The sequence below is a fragment of the Bos indicus x Bos taurus genome, chromosome 8 (assembly GCF_003369695.1).
Source record: "Bos indicus x Bos taurus breed Angus x Brahman F1 hybrid chromosome 8, Bos_hybrid_MaternalHap_v2.0, whole genome shotgun sequence".
Taxonomy (NCBI): Eukaryota; Metazoa; Chordata; class Mammalia; order Artiodactyla; family Bovidae; genus Bos; species Bos indicus x Bos taurus.
The window spans coordinates 110,379,020-110,396,126 of NC_040083.1; the positions used below are offsets into that span (position 1 = coordinate 110,379,020).

At 45.5% G+C, this 17,107-nt stretch overlaps 1 protein-coding gene across 1 annotated transcript in view; it reads right to left on the bottom strand.

Moving 5' to 3' along the window:
- The window catches only part of C5 (complement C5), a 117,044-nt gene that overhangs the window by 13,058 nt on the left and 86,879 nt on the right, over positions 1 to 17,107 (bottom strand). The window contains exons 28-33 of the mRNA XM_027550679.1: positions 11,463 to 11,634; positions 7,261 to 7,466; positions 5,475 to 5,627; positions 4,528 to 4,593; positions 3,376 to 3,457; positions 1,980 to 2,028 (exon numbers count right to left, since the gene is read on the bottom strand). Of these exons, the coding sequence (XP_027406480.1) occupies positions 1,980 to 2,028; positions 3,376 to 3,457; positions 4,528 to 4,593; positions 5,475 to 5,627; positions 7,261 to 7,466; positions 11,463 to 11,634 (728 nt within the window). The remainder of the gene's footprint in view (positions 1 to 1,979; positions 2,029 to 3,375; positions 3,458 to 4,527; positions 4,594 to 5,474; positions 5,628 to 7,260; positions 7,467 to 11,462; positions 11,635 to 17,107) is intronic.

Genomic DNA, 17,107 nt, shown 5'->3' on the forward strand with positions numbered 1-17,107 from the left:
ACACGTTAGGGGCTTAGACAGTGATCACACCCCGTCTGCCACAGGAGAGGCACCTGAAGGAGGGATGGCAGCAGTGGAGTTGCCCGAGAAAGCGTGGCCTCGGCAGGACCTCAGGGAATGAAGAAGGGTGTGGAGGGGGAGCAGAGGGCAGAGCCTAGCCCAGGACGGAAGGTGGGGCTTCACCCGCTGATGAGGGGACCCCGAGAGGAGAGGGACCGGCCTGGGATCACAGACAAGGCTGGGAGACGAGATCGAGCAGCTGAGAAGCAGCGTGCCGTTCCTTAAGGCTGGCGGTCTCAGAAAATGCTGCCTGAAGCAGGTGACTCGGAACCTGGACTGGGCGGCGTGCTCTGCCTCTGACTGTGAGAACTTGGCGGTTCCTTCACCTCCTGGCGCCTCAGTTTCTTTACCACTAAAATAAGGGGATTACTATATGGTTCCTAAAATCCTTTTCAGCTCTAATCTACGACATAACTGCATGGGATTTCTAAGTTACCCATTCTGAATGCTTTGCATCATGTGTGATAACAAGTACAAACAGCAAAATACCAGCATAGAAATCACTGTTGTTGAGAACAGGAAGAATTAAGAAAATAGCACAGAACAGGAGGTCCTAAGGGGTGGGAGAAGGAAGAAGGAAGAAGCCTGTGTTCTGGTTCTGGCTCTTCCGCTGCCTGATTCACTCCGTGTGGTCACCAAGGTATATAGGCATACTTTCATAAACATTTTGGGACGGTGGCTTGGTAAGCAAAACAATGGCCCACAGAGGTGTCCATCTCTTAATCCCCAAGCTTGTGAATCTGTTACCTTAAATAGCAAAGGGGACTTGCAGTGTGATCAAGGTAAGGCTCATGAGCCAGGGAGAGTCTCCTGAATATCCAGGCAAGTCCAATATGATCACAGGGGTCTTGATAAAGGAAAGAAGCAGGAGAATCAAAGAAAGTGAAATCAGGGGTTTGAGTCAGAGGAAGATACTAAAAGATGCTGTGCTGCTGGCTTTGAAGACAGAGGCTCAGGCCAAGGAAAGCAGGTGTCTCTAGAATCTGGAAAAGGCTCCCCTGGAGCCTCCAGAAGGAACAGGGCCCCAATAACACCTTGATTTGAGGACTTCTGACTTCCAGAATGATAATGCATTTGAGTTAAGTCATTGTGTGTGTGTGTGTGTGTGTGCGCTCAGTTGCTCAGCTGTGTCAAACTCTGAGATCCATGGACTTAAGCCTGTCAGGCTCCTCTGTCCATAGACTTTCCCAAGCAAGAATACTGGAGTGAGTTGCCATTTCCTCCTTCAGGGCATCTTCCCAACCCAGGGATTGAACCTGCTTCTCCTACATTGCAAGTGATCTCCTGCCTTGGCAGGTGGATTCTTTCTACCTCTAAGCCACCTGGGAAGCCCCTGTAAGTCATAATATTTATGGTAAACTGTTACTAGTAGCAACTAGTGGTCAAAGCAGGCCTTGGAGTTAGTCGATAAGGGTAATCTCAGCCCTGGCTACCATTAGAAGACCCTGCAGGGGGTGAGGTCGGACAGAGTTCTGCAGAGTTCTAAAAGCTCTCCGGGTGAGTTCAATGTACAACCTGATTTGGGAACCGTGGGCTGGCTGCTAATGACCAGGGATTTTGTTGGGCAAACATGATTTTTCTAAGTAAAAGAGTGGGAGTCGCTTCTGAGAGAATGCTTTGCTCTTTTCCTAACACTTATATATCATAATCTACCTTTCTGGAAGACAAATTAATAATATAGTGTTTGAATTAGAAACAGGCCCAAAAATGGGAGAGAAAAGCGTATATGAGCAAAACAAAACTGTTCCGTAGAGTAAGTAGCTGTTTAAGAATACCTCGTATATTCCACATGAAAAAAAAAAAGTGAACAATTTCACATCTTCCGGACATCTTTATCATTCAAAAAGATTTGGAGAGAGAAAGCTCTGGCAGAAGTGAAGCCCTGAGGTCTACCGTCCCCCCGGCGGACGCGGGCTCACCTGGCGCAGGCCACTATGCGCTTGTATTCTGAGCTGCTGTAGCCGAAGGCTGGCACACGAAACAGACAAACAAAAATAAGAGTAAACTGTTTTAGCTTGTTCTGGAACATGTCAGAGCAGAATCATTAATGAGCACACTTGGAAATTATTTGAGATTTAGAAGTTGGCACTTTTGATGATTTTAATGGAAACTCTGGTTTTAATGGAGCAGTCAACTGGCTCCTGAGAATCCAGGAACTGTGGAAATCATTAGAACAGTTCTCTGCTCTCCAAGAACTTAATAAGGAAGGAGGCATTTAAGGTGGATCTGTGTTGGTAACGTGTCTGGGGAGGTGGCAGGGAGGAAGCGCCCACATCTAGATTCTCTGGTAGTTGGAAATTTCCTGCAGGAACAAGACTCTGAGTCACAAACAGAAACTATCGGGCAGAGGAAAAGCACACTTCCTGGTCCCAGGGCATGGGTCAAGGAGGGCTGGAGTGTCCAAGTGGCCTGGCTTCTAGACTGGGACGGGAGAACCAGCCCATCATAAGAGGGATGTGAGGGCCATGTGTAGAAAAAAGACAGGTGCGTTAAGAAAGACTCGTTGGTCCTGAGGAGACCAAGCTGAAGATGGAGACAGGGAAGTGTGCACTTGCCAGACTCCTAGGGATACAGAAAGGGTATGGGATAGAAGCCCAGCAGAGTGGTGAGAGAAATTCAAGGCTTGGGGATGGAACACAGACATAAAACTACTAACAGAAATCCAAGGTTCTGAAAGTAGGCCCTTACTGCCTGTTACATTCTTCTCTTCCTTTTAAAGACTTTATTGAATTTGTTACAATATTGCTTCTGTTTTGGGGTTTTTTCTTTCATGTTTTGGTTCTTTGGCTGGAGGCATGTGGGATCTTAGTTCACTGACCAGGGGCTGAGCCGGCAGCAGGCAAAGCCTTACCCACTGGACTACCAGGGAAGGCCCTAGTCACATGCTTTTCTCCTTTAGCTTTGATTTTTAATTGATTTTTACTTGGATGACTGCTTTACAACATTGGATTGGCTTCTGCCCTGCAACATGAATCAGCCAGAAGTATCCACGTGTCCTTCCCCTTGAACCTCCCCTCTAGCCCCCACCCCATCCCACTTCTCTAGATCCTCCTCACATCTTTAAAAGTTTTCTTTAGTCAAAAAAATTTCTGGATCAGCAGTGGATACATTTAACCTAGTTATCGTTAGTATCAGTTTCCAACTGTTATTAATGAGCTACCTCTATTATAATAAATGGCAGCTATGTTTACTCAGATGTCAACCTATTAAAGAATTTGAATGAGAAATTACTTTAGCACATTTTTCCTAATCAGAGAAGCTCTTTGGTATTCTTTATGCTTAGCCAACATTATAGTGTAAATCATGCTGTTTTACCTTCAATTTCCCGGGTTTCAATTTTCAAATGGAAGCTGCAAACTTCCTCCGAGGTGCTGATTTTGTGAACCACAGTTTTTACCTATGTGGGGACAAGTAAACAAGAGGACTGTTTATGATAGGGAGTGGAAAAGGCATTATGGCGGGACTGCGGCCGAAAACGGGGCGCGAGTGTTTTTATCACCCAGTGCACACGGGATCATCACAGACCCATTTTCCCAGCACCTGGACTTCTGGCAAACGCCACAATTTGAAACATAACTGAGAAGCCCAAAGTAAGCTAAAAATGATCTCTCTCCAGGCAGAACCTCGGTCCAAAGTCCACGCAGTCAACTCTGAGCACCTCACTCTGCAGGAAAGCTTTTAAGACTTTCATCCCTGCGCCTGTTCACTCTAATTTTACACAGAACACCACAAGGCCATGAAGTATGGTTTTCTCCAGCCCACAAACCACTGTGGGAACAACAAATTACAGGTGTACACGGAAGGGCAGGGCTGCTGCCAGAAGCAGGTGTAGTGAGGGCGACCAGAAGTGACAACAGCTGACCGTGCATCTGCCCACCCGCACACAGCTTACGAACAGTCTCTGAAGGAATGTACTAAAGACGAGTGCACAATTAAATAACCAGGAGGACGTTAATTTATGCCCAGAACATGCAGTTTGTATCATTTCAGGCCTTTGGCATTTACAGCTTAGTTTTCCTAAGCTGTTTATCTGTGTCTGTGCAGCCTGTGGTTAAAAATAGAAGACACTGAAGGCCGTACATATACACATTAGTCAGCAGTGATGCTGGATAAATGAGATGTGACTGTTACTAACCTCAGTATCCATGTATATATGTGTGAATGTATACATACATACACACGTCATATACATGTAAACATAAATATTGTTCATCTCTATACAACTATGCACATACACTTATATATGATTTCTAGAAGTACACATATAAAGATTAACAGCCATTTCCAAAAAGAAACTGTGGGGATAGCTATCAAGATAACCAGAAAGAATGGTAAATGACTCTTACCTCAGTTATGGTCACCCAAGCCCAGATTTCTATAACTTGGTGTCAAAGTCTCTTTCTTTTAGACTACTTACTGTAAGCTGACACACAACCTCAATCAAGCTGTTCTCCACAAAACACTCACATGCACTGTAGCCAAGCCACTGCTTTGTCCAGTACTCAGGACGACGAGGTCATCATTGAGAGGTACCTGGAAAGATTTTTGCATTCAGTACTATTCCTCATGCTTATTTCCTTTGCACAAAAGGCTGTGGAAAGCAACAGCTATTTCCGGTTATTTGTATGTTTAAATATGCCTTAAATAATCTAAAATGTGGTAATTAAAAGCATACATACCAGCATCTATATACCGATAGCTACTATTACTGATACGGAACCTAGTTTTTCCAAAGGATCTTTTCCCTTGGGAAATTCTCATTGGCCATCAGGGTTTTCGTTTTTAAAAACCCAGTAGTGGCAAAGGACACGGGGCAGGTTACTGGGCGGCCTGCAGACCGTATCCCGTTTGGCCACAGTCTGCATGTGTGGCCAGGGTCGTTGGAACCACTGGCAGATTCCCAAGTGGCCTTCTCTCTGACTCTTCTGCCAACCTTTGTGTGTGCTGGTTGCTGCGTCTGGAACACTCTTCACTTCTCTTCGCCCGACTAACTCCTTCTGATTCTTCCAGATTTACCCTGCCCATTGGATGCATTTGAAAAACGGCCCTCACCTCTCAGCCTGGCTCGGGAGGCTCCCCCTGTCCTTCCGTGACCCTAGCAGAGGTCTCAGTTTCCACTGCTTGTTGAAGCGACTGTCTCCTCTAGCTCCCCCTGTCCTTCCGTGACCCTAGCAGAGGTCTCAGTTTCCACTGCTTGTTGAAGCGACTGTCTCCTCTACAGCACAAGGGTGCTTTGTGCTTTACTTTTGGGCCCTCAGCGCCCAGCACAGAGCAGGCGTCCCTGCTTAGGACACGCCTGGCACCCATCTTGGGTTTAAGGGGTGAATGGCTGCATTTGTATAAGAAGGGCAGAACAGATGATCTCGAAGGCCCCATCCAGTTATAAAATTTTACTTTAAAAATCCTTTATTTACCTCTATTGGCCTCCCAAGGAAATACTTGTCTGACATCTTATAGTGGTAGAGGTCACCTTTATTCTTGTAAGACACTTTGACATCCATGTTCAAGCGGAGTTTTCTAACCAGGAGTGAATACTCTGTCAGGCCCTCGATGGCATTAATTGTATCCTATCAACAAACAGCAAGGTTCAAAAACAGGTTTACTCATTTACATACCCCCTGTTTACAAATACACTTTCTTACAAGAAGGTGAGTCAGTGTTGTCTGGAGATGAAACTCCGGGTGACTGAGTGGAACTAGTTAAGGGCCCCTGTGAGGAGGGGGAAGAAGAGTCTCCCTCCGCCAGGGAGGTTGCTCCTGGCTGCAGGCAAGAAGGCAGTGTGGCTCGCATCGGGTTCTCCACGTGTCTTGGGCACGTGACCTCAGGCAAGTCATCCTTCCCAGAATGCCTCCAACTCCTTGAACAACTGTGGATTTCCTTCCCATCCTCATATCTACGCTTAACTAGCCCCACAGGGAAGACATAAGGCATCTCCCCCTTCTCATCATTCTGTTCAGTGTTCTTCCCTTCTGCTCCTTAGAGCATTCTTCTCGATTGGTGATACTTCATGTAGAGTTTATCATGGGCTTCCCCCCACTGCGATGTGAGACTCTTGGGGGCAACAGTACATCTTTCTTGGCATCCGCCACATTTAGCAGGTACGCACATGGTAGTTATTCAACAAATATTTGCTGAAGGAATAAATGTGTGCGTGAGTGCTAAGTCGCGTCCAGCTCTAAGTCGAGTCCAGCTCTACGCAACCCTGTGAACTGTACCCTGCCAGCCTCCTCTGCGCATGGGATTCTCTCGGCAAGAACACTGGCATGGATTGCTATGCCCTCCTCCAGGGGATCTTCCTGACGTAGGGATCAAGCCCATGTCTCTATGTCTCCTGCATTGGCAGGCAGGTTCTTTTTACCCTAGCGGATGAGCTTAATTTTTCTAGATCTTGTCTTCCTCATCTACAGAATGGGGAGATGTGGTTGAATCAGAGAGAGCAGATTTGTGACTGCCTTCTCTCCCATGTCCAAGCAGCCAGTGCTCATCAGTGGGGTCCTCTTTTCTCTAAGCCTCCAGTTGTGCCCATGGCGAAACCCATTTCCTCCCCCTGATTAGAATTAGATGGTCACCAACAGCACCCTGAAGGAGCCCTCTAGCTCTACGTTTTATATACCTACACACACACCCTGTCATTGCCCAGGCATCCGGGGAACAGGGAAGATGCTAACATTTGAGATAAACTTGAGTGTAGATGTACACTATACAGCGACATGGTAGCTATAATGCAAAATACACATACTCAAGTGAGTTCACACTGGTAGCTAGACAGATAAACATGCGGAAAATCGGCATTCCTCTTACTTTTCACTTAGTATTGTGGAAAGGAACATCGGTGCCTTTATTTACGTGGCAGCCACTGTTTCTTATATAGGATTTAATGTAATTGCTGATAACTCTCCTAGCCCTTCATGGTAACTAAGAATCGTAAAGGAAGTTTTGGGCTTGGAGTTTGGAGGTGTGAGTTCTGATGCTGGCTCTGCCGCTAACTGTGAACGAACCTCCTGGTGCTGAGTTTCGCCTCTGCGTGAGAAGGGCGTCCATGCAGACGTTCCTTCGGGCCCTGATTCTAGTCATTTATTCACACCTTTAGTGCGCTCATTTGGTGACAGAACCACGGAGGCCGGAAGGAGTGTGGAGTGTGCGGTGTGGGAGGCACTAGGGGCATCTCCAGGAAGGTAACACGAGAGAAAGAAACACCACCTGGGTTGAATAAAAGCCGCCTCCATATCTCTGCTCTTCCGATAGCCATTTGATGACTGGGTTCACGTAATTCATGTCTTTCAAGTTCAGATTGGTGAGTAAGGCGTAGGCCGTGGTTTCTACCATACGAGCTGTGCCAGTGTTGGGCGCAAAGCTGTCTCTCTGCTGAAGATCATCTTTCCAGAAACGATAAATAGGTGGATTACCTAACACCAACAAATCACACTGGTAAGTATCGTGAAAAATGTGAATTTGGCATAACAGTTCTAGCAGGTTTCTAGAAGTTTCTTCTGGTAGTGGCCTTCTGGTTTCCAAAAGTTTCCTATTCTTTTGTAAGAAGAATTTTCTCAAGGTGACCAATACAAACAAGGTTTCTTAATACAGGGCTGTTTTAATCTATAATGGAAAAGAATTTAAATATGAGCAGATAGACAGACAGACAGATAGATGATAGACAGCTGAATCACTTGGCTGTACACCTGAAACTTACACTGTAAATCAACTATACTTCGATAAAAATAAAACCAAAACAAGGCCGTTTGTCTTTATTCATAAACGTCAACATGGAGCATCTACAGGTACCACAGTACTTTTGTAGGGTCGGCTGGAAAGGCAGGGGACCGGAATTGTTAATAGCACCCAGGTTCTGGTCTCTACTCGGCTACTGCTGTGCTGCTGCTAAGTCGCTTCAGTCATGTCCGACTCTGTGTGACCCCAGAGACGGCAGCCCACCAGGCTCCCCCGTCCCTGGGATTCTCCAGGCAAGAACACGGGAGTGGGTTGCCATTTCCTTCTCCAACGCATGAAAGTGAAAAGTGAAAGTGAAGTCGCTCAGTCGTGTCTGACTCTTCGCGACCCCATGGACTGCAGCCCACCAGGCTCCTCCGTCCATGGATTTTCCAGGCGAGAGCACTGGAGTGGGCGCCGTTAACAGACCTGTAAACTTGGATGGGCTCTTTCCATTCCGTGAGTCTTTCAGTTCCCTGAAGAATAGATAGTGCTTTCTTCCTTGCGGTGAAACTCAAGGGAAACACCAAATGTAAATGTTTTTATAAACCAGAAAGCACCATATATATATAGATAGATGCATATATATGTTTATTGTTATTATTATTGACACTACCAAAAAAAGTTAGAGAACTTTTCTCCTTGACAGAAAAAAAAACTACAGTTTGGAAATTTTGAGCTCACACCCAAACCTTAACTATTCTATCTCCTCCCAATTTAAAACCCTGAAGACAATTTCATGTAGGCAGCGCTTTTCATAAGCTAGTTTCTAGATTATATTTGGTTTTTATTGTTCTGTGCTGTGTGTGCTGTGCTCAGTCGGTCAGTCGTGTCCAGCTCTCTACGACCTCATGGACTGTAGCCCACCAGGCTCCTCTGTCCATGGGATTTTTCAGGCAACAATACTGGAGTGGGCTGCCATTTCCTACTCCAGGGGATCTTCCCACCCAGGCATCAAACCCAGGTCTCCTGCATTGGCAGGTGAATTCTTTACCACTGAGCCACTGGGAAGCCTTATGTATCTATATCTACATCTATATCTACATCTATATCTATATCTATATCTATTTGGAGGAGAAAATGGCAAACCCCTCCAATATTCTTGCCTGGAAAATTCCATGGACAGAGAAGCCTGGTGGGCTACAGTCCATGGGGTCACAAAGAGTCAGACACAACTGAGTGCCTGAGCACAGTGTGTGTGTGTATATATATATATATATATGTGTGTGTGTGTGTGTGTGTGTACACATAAACATATATATGATCTTCCCTGGTGGCTCAGACAGTAAAGAATCTGCCTGCAATTCAGGAGACCTGGGTTCGATCCCTGGGGCAAGATCCCCTAGAGTAGGAAATGGCAACCCGCTCCTGTATGGCTTGCCTTGAGAATTTCATGGACAGAGCACCCTGATGGGCTACATAGTCCATGGTTTGCAAAGAGTCAGATACTACTGAGCAACTAACACACACACAAATATATATACATGTATGTGTGTGTATATATATATATATATATACACACACACACATATTCTTTTCAGTATTCTTTCCCTTACGGTTTATCCTAGGATATTGACTATAGTTTCTGTGCTGTCATTAGGACCTTGCTGCTATCCATTCTGCATGTAACAGTTCTTCATCTGCTAACCCCAACCTCCAACTCCATCACTCCAACATCCCCCCCTCAAAATTCTGATGTATCTGTTTACAACTCAGAATTACCTTGCTTACTTGACTTGAGGAACAAAATGTTTTCCCTCCCTCTTGAAGGCTTTTTTTGGAAGGAAGCTTTTGATTTCTAAAGACAGTTCCAGTTCAAACATTATGTAAACTAATATATTCCCTTCTAGCTCTTAAATTCTATTATTTTATTATTCATTTCTTACAATACCTAGATATTTCTTTTGTGTTATTTGAAAAGTATTATAGAAGTGGTTTTGAAGTATATGTTGAGATTCAGTCATTTTTTAAGTGATGACAGGAGTCAAATTTTGTAGGTGGTGATAAACCTTATGTAGTATTTATTAAACTTTTAGGAAACTTCAGCCAGAAGAGGGCTCAGAAGTACCCAACCATGCCAGTGCTGGTCAAGGCACATTAGCCAATGACCACCGCTCCTCTCTATTTCTTTACTCTTGACCCACAGGAAGCAATGTCTTTATTCTTCAAAATGAAATATATGCCTTTTGGTCAGCCTGGTACAGTATAAGCTAGATCATGCACTCTTCTGCTCAAAGCCCTCCAGTGACTTCCCTTCTCACTTGAAGTGGAAGTTAAGGTTCTGGGGAATCCCATGGCCCCCACAGGACCTTGATATGAATAAGACTCAGGCACTGCTCGCTCTGCGTAGAGGCCGACCCAAACCAGGGAGCATGGCTGGGGTAGTGGAGCAGAAGCTGGGTTTCAGCCTTCATTCGCCCATGCCTTGTAGATTACACAGCTGTATACGGGAGTGCGAGAGCTCCGTAGCGCCCGGGTCCTGCACGGCGCCCGCTCGCCCTGCCCTTCCCTGACACCCTCCTGCCCTCACCCTCACCTCTGCAGTCACCCTGACCTCCTTGCCTTCCTCGGAGCACCAGGCAGGCTCCTGCCTCAGGCATTTTCCTAAACTGTTTCTCTATCAGGAAATACCCTTCCAGAAAGCCACTGGTTTGCTTTCTCACCTCCTCAGGTCTTGATTCAAATACCGTCTTCTCAATGAGGCTTAAGCCTGACCACCCTGTTTAAAATTACAACCAATCCCCTCACTTTCTCTCCCTTCCTTGCTTTATTTTTCTTCATATCAGTCATCACTAAATAGGTTACTGTATCACTGAATAGTCACTATATGCAATGTTTTAGTTATTAATCATGTTCTCTCATTGAACAGAATATAAATTTCATGAAGGCCTGGACTTTTTTCTTTTTTGTCTGTTGCTTTATCCCCAGAGCCTAGAACAAAGCCTGGTACGTAGGAGGCACTCCATACACATTTTTTGAATTAAGGAATGCATAAATATGTGCTGAATGAGTGACTAAATACATGAATAGTAGGGCTTATTACATTGTATCGTGCTGTCTTTGTTCCTTGAGGGCGGGGATTCTGTCTCACTCTACTTTGCATGCACCCACTTTTCCCAGAATTAGCAGAGGCTACATGTTTATTTGGACCATAAAGAAGGCTGAGCGCCAAAGAATTGACCTTTGAACTGTGGTGTTGGAGAAGTCTCTTGAGAGCCCCTTGGTCAGAAAGAAGATCAAACCAGTCAATCCTAAAGGAAATCAACCCTGAATATTCACTGGAAGGACTGATGCTAAATCTGAAGCTCCAATACTTGGGCCACCTGATGTGAAGAACTGACTCATTGGACAAAACCCTGATGCTGGGAAAGATTGAAGGCAGGAGGAGAAGGAGGCAACAGAGGATGAAATGGTTGGATGGCATTACTGACTCAATGGACATGAGTTTGAGCAAGCTCCAGGAGATAGTGAAGGACAGGGAGGCCTGGGGAGATGCAGGTTTGATCCCTGGGTCATGAAGATCCCCTGGAGGAGGGCAGGGCAACCCACTCCAGTATTCTTGCCTGGAGAATCCCATGGACAGAGGAGCCTGGTGGGCCACAGTCCATGGGGTCACAAAAAGTCAGACATGACTGAATGACTCAACAATGTGCTTATTGGACACTTGATGAACAAATGCCAGAAACGAGTCATACCTTTGACGAAAGCTTTCCTCTTCAGAGCAGAGACAATTGCACGAAACTGCGGGTGTGCTTTATCTCCTAGGGAAAGAGCGTAAGCAGCGATGGCCAGTGTAAAAGCACTCTGGGATGAGAGGGCATTTTCATGCAGAAAGATGTCAGCTTTACTTACAGCCGTGCTGATTTTCTGGAAACAAGAGCAGAAGATACCTAAGTTTCTTTGACAAGATTTGACCTACCAACTGATGGGGTCTACCCCCAGGTTGCACCACCCCAGGTTGCAGGCAAGATGAAGGGTAGAAAGGAAAATGACCTAGTGGAAATGGATGGTGTTTCCCTGAGGCAAGTCCTTCTGGGAGAAGGAGCAGAGGGTAACCTGGAAAATGAAAATAAGATTGTCCAAATCGGTTTAAGTTTTTGCTTCTGAAGCCTCCCTCCTCGGTAGAGGTTTTTCCATTTAGTTTCTGCTTCCCATGTCAGACCTGGCCTCTGGGAAGAAGCAGCATCAAGTACAGACATGGCTTTCTTCATCCTGCTGCATCCAGCAGAGCTGAGACAGAGTCACATTTTCAGAAGTTCTACTAAAGAAAACCATCAGCAGCAAAAAAACAGCCAAGCTGCCAAAGTGCTTTTTGATCCTAAGGATTCCTGGGAAAATAATCTCTATGCCTCTGCCTGCAGACAACTGAAATAGTTATTTTGGATAAGTGGATGAGGAGGCAGTATGGTGCAATATTTCTGACTCCTCGTCTGGCACCTTCTCGCCAGCTCCATCTGTCTCTCACTCACATACCACCAGGTACTGGCAATGTTACTTGTTGATTATTTTGTCTTGTTGAATATATATATGTACATGCTAAGTTGCTTCAGTCATGTCTGAGTCTTTGCAACCCTATGGACTATGGCCTGCCAGGCTCCTCTGTCCATGGGATTCTCTAGGCGGGAATACTGGAGTGAGCTGCCATGCCCTCCTCCAGGGGATCTTCCCAACCCAGGGATCACACCCGCATCTCTTACGTCTCCTGCATTGGCGGGTGGGTTCTGGTCACTAGTGCCACCACGTATACATATGTGTTTGCTGATTGAGAATTATTTGTTGATTGAGAATTGAACCCATGTCTCCTGTGTCTCCTGCATTGCAAGCAGATTCTCTATCACTGAGCCACCGGGAAGCCCCACATGTGTTTATATATATGTGTGTGCGTATACACACACAGGAGATGTAAGAGATGCAGGTTTGATCCCTGGGTCATGAAGATCCCCTGGAGGAGGGCAGGGCAACCCACTCCAGTATTCTTGCCTGGAGAATCCCATGGATTCTCCTATGGCCTATAGCCTGCCATGGACAGAGGAGCCTGGCAGGCTATAGGCCATAGGGTCACAAGGAGTCAGATACGACTGAAGTGACTTAGCATGCATGCATGCATATATATATATATTTAGGGCTTCCCTGGTGGCTTAGTGCTAAAGGATCCACCTGCTGATGCAGAGATGTGGGTTCAACCCCTAGGTCAGGAAGGTCCCCTGGAGAAGGAAATGGCAACCCACTCCAATATTCTTGCCTGGAGAATCCCATGGACAGAGGAGCCTGGTGGGCCACAGTCCATGGGGTCACAAAGAGTCAGACACGACTTAGCAACTAAACAATAACAACGGCACACACATATAACAATTCTCCTGAACTAAACGAAAAACTGATTTCATTTTGTGGTTCAAGTCCTACCAGTCCCCTTGGGTTTTTCCATCTCGGTTCTGTCAGCTGGTTTGAAGGACAGGTCTAATCTACTTCCCAGATCAGGATCTCACTTCTGTTCATCTTTAGAATCGTCTACGTTGATTCACTTAAGTGGATCCTCTCCTTTCTCCCCTCAGCTTCCAAGCAAATGAACAGCACAGCCCCAGGCAGAAAGCACGGCAGGGGTGTCCTTAGCAGTTCTGAGACCCAGAGCACTTGAGCGCTCAGTACTCCATGTGAGTCCATCCTTTGGCCACCTGATGCCAAGAGCTGAGTCCTTGGAAAAGACCCTGATGCTGGGAAAGACTGAAGGCAGGAGGAGAAGGGGACGACAGAGGATGAGATGGTTGGATGGCATCACTGACTCAATGGACATGAGTTTGAGTAAGCTCTGGGAGTTAGTGATGGACAGGGAAGTCTGGTGTGCTGCAGTCCATGGGGTTGCAAAGAGTCGGACAAAACTGAGCAACTGAATTGAACTGAACTGATTCCATGTAATAAAAGAACAGTCCCATACGTAGAGTAAGAGTTAGCAGGGGCAAGAGTAGGATCCCAGGGACATGGGGTCGTCTTCTCATCACAATCAGAAGTCATTTATTCTAATCACAGGTCTACAATTCAGTATCTTGTGACATGCGACAATTAAATTCACCTTCCTTACAGGCCCCGGTTTTCTCAGCTGTCAATGAGTGGGTTGGACTAGACGCTCTTTAGTACCTATCATGCTTCAGAACTCCTTAAATTCTGGAGTTCAGGTTATTTTCAAGCCCCCGCCCTATCCCCCGCTCTGTTCCCCGAATATGGTACAGAAACAGATGATGGGTGTTGGAGAAAGAAAACACTTACCTCCAAGGGGCATATATCAAAAGCCTTTCTAATGCCAATCACAGCAAAGGCTGTGAGATACAAAGTCTTCTCTCGGGCTTCAACAGGCAAGGTCCCCTAAAAACAAGCAATGTTTTAAAAGGAGAGTGAAATGGTGTCTTTCAAACGAAATGACCTGGCTTGACTCTCCACTTTGGCCTCCCCTCCCTCTCTCTCCCTTCATGCGGGCCAGCGGGGCCCCTGGCGTCTTCTCAAAGCTCTGAGTTTCACATGCTTTCACTTGCTTCTCTCTCCTCCACCTCTCCACCCTGGAGCTCCACTTCACACCCCTTCACCACGTTCAAGCTCACCTTCTCCTTCAAGACCCTGTTAAAGGGCCACCTCCTCTACAAGGCCCGATTCTTCCTCTGTCCTCCCATATTTTCTCCTCTTAGGGCAGTGACGTTCCAAGGCAGTGTGTCTAAGACCTCCCAGGAGATGACCTTCTACTCATCTCTCCAGCTTCATCTTGTGCCACTCACCCCTGAGTCCTCTAGGCTCCAGCTCTTTGAACGGACCACCCTCTCTCCACTTCGAGAGGACAGGCATGCTGCTTGCACTACTTGGACCCTTCTGCCTGCCTCCCTCCTCCCTAGCTCCTAGGAACCTGGTCAAATCGTTTTTTCACTTCCCCAATCTAAGTGAGAGCTCCTGCTTTCAAAGAAACCGTATCGGCCTTTTCTTAGTGTGAATCACACACGTGAAATCACTTAAGGTCTGACTTTTCTGCTAGATGGTAACAATCGCCATGGCCTCAGTGACCATACCTGTTTTGTTCACTATTATATCCCTACTAGGTAGCACTTTGTACACATTCTGTACATATTTATTGACTAAATAAATGAACACATAAACTTAAATCTTGATTAGAGTTGTTAGTATCTGTACCCTGCTCTCCCTACCAGTGTGTGAGCTCCTTTGGGGCACGGGTGCTCTCTGATCCATTCTTCCCACTCTTCCTCCCTCAGGGTTCCCCAAAGAGGCCCTAGCACATTTCAGGTGCTCCGTGAATGGTTGTTGAATGGATGTGAACAGCTGGATAGATGTGTAGGATTAAAAAAAAAAAATTGTTGTAGTATCTTCCTTTTCAAATAGCACCTAGATGATGTCAGCTGCCCTCACTTCTCGTGGGAGTCCTAATCGGTCCTAATTATGGGACCCCGGTCAGCCAGGAAGGCCGCTTGTGACATGAAAGGGATTGGATTGGGGCAGGCAAAATAAATAAATAAAGGAAAGCTGTTGGATCCTAAAAAATACATTCTAGGAGTAGAAGATGCTGTAGCAGTATTTTGGAGAGATTTTTCAATTTAAACATGTAAGTGGATTCCAATATGAAACAACACTTTGTTGTACTTCTTAATAAATTGACTCTAACCTTCTTTTTAACAGAGTGTACGTAGGATCCCTTCCATCTTTCACAACAACAAATTACAGCCTTGACCTGTGAGAAGGCCTTGAAGTTCAAGTGCAGACTTTGTACCGAGTGTTTGTAGACAAAAGGGCCCGTTTACCCCTCTGAGCTCCAGCGCTTGTGCTCTGCGACCCACGAACGCCTGTGACACCAGATGCCCACGATCCTACTCATCTGACCTATTTTGAATTATCTGAATAACAGGATGAGAAGACTTTTCAAATTCTTTGCCTGTACTCAAGAGAAGTTTCTTGCAGGATTGCATATATTTTCCCCTTCTAAAAATGAATGAGAACACAACTCAGACTTTTAAATCCAAGTATTGTTCATCTGTGCATTTGGTTTCCTTACCTGTAACTTCACAGGTTGATAGTCGGAATTTTCCTTGAATGATCCATTTTCCAGCTGACATTTCTCAAGCAGCCACAATAAAGAATTACAAATCGAATTTTGGTTCTGATCTACATATTTACTTATTTGTCCAAGTACTCTTAGAGCAAAAGCTGTTAACCTTTGGGATGAAAATCAAATAAATAAACATTTAGACACTGAAGCCCTTTGGGCTTTCAACCTGCAGTGTGTTTTCGTTCATACAGTGTTTATTCTTGAAAAGAAAAACATTTCAAAACACGCAATTCTGAAGTAAGATGTTACTATTTCAAAACATCAGGAAAGGTATCAGGAAGATCTCCAAAAACAACCGAAGGTAAGCAACACATCTTCTGTGAGGGCAGCATTGTTAGCCTGCGTACAAGCTGAAAACTGATGCCTGATGATACAAAAATTATTCTCTAACGTTGGATAGCGTTCAAACAAATAGAGTCAAAGCACTGACTCACAAACATGAGATACTGAGGAGCAAAATTATAAAATTCTAGATTGTAAAATTTGTACAAGCTATCTGATCTCAATCCCCATCTGAGGTCTGAATTCTCTTCCCTAATACCCGTGGGGGTGTTTATCTCGCTTCCCCTTGAGTCACACCATTGATGGAGAACTCGCTACCTCTCAAGGAAGCTTTATTTATTATGATTACTTAGTCAAAAAACAAGTTCAGGAGACTTCTCTGGTGGTCCAGTGGTTAAGAATCCACCTGACATGGCGGGGGACACAAGTTCAATTCCTGGCCCGGAAGATCCCACATTCCTCGGGACTGCTGAGCCCGCCTGCCCTACGGCCCGTGCTCAGCAGCAAGAGGGGCACCGACATCGAGAAACCCCGTGCCTCAGCTAGAGAGCAGCTCCCGCCCCCTGCGCTCTACGAAGCCCGAGCAGAGCGACGACTGGCACTGCCCCAAACAAACCAGCTCAGTCTCTACTAACTCCCGCAGAGACTGTCCAAGGGGATCGACCTCATGACCCCAGGTGCCTCTTATACCTCCTCTCCTCCTCTCTGATTCCTTCACTCAGCAGCCCAGGGGCCAGAAACCCCCGAGACTCAGACCACTTCACTCTCTCCCTTACTTTAAAATTTTGTTTTCCTTTTTCTTTTTAAAATGAATATTATTCTCTTTAATTTTTTATCTTCCCTGTATTTCTAAAAAAATTTTTTTGGGGTATTCAGGTGTTGGCCATATATATATATATATATATATATATATATATATATAAATCTTTGTCTATATTCAAATGGGTCTATATTCAAATTCCC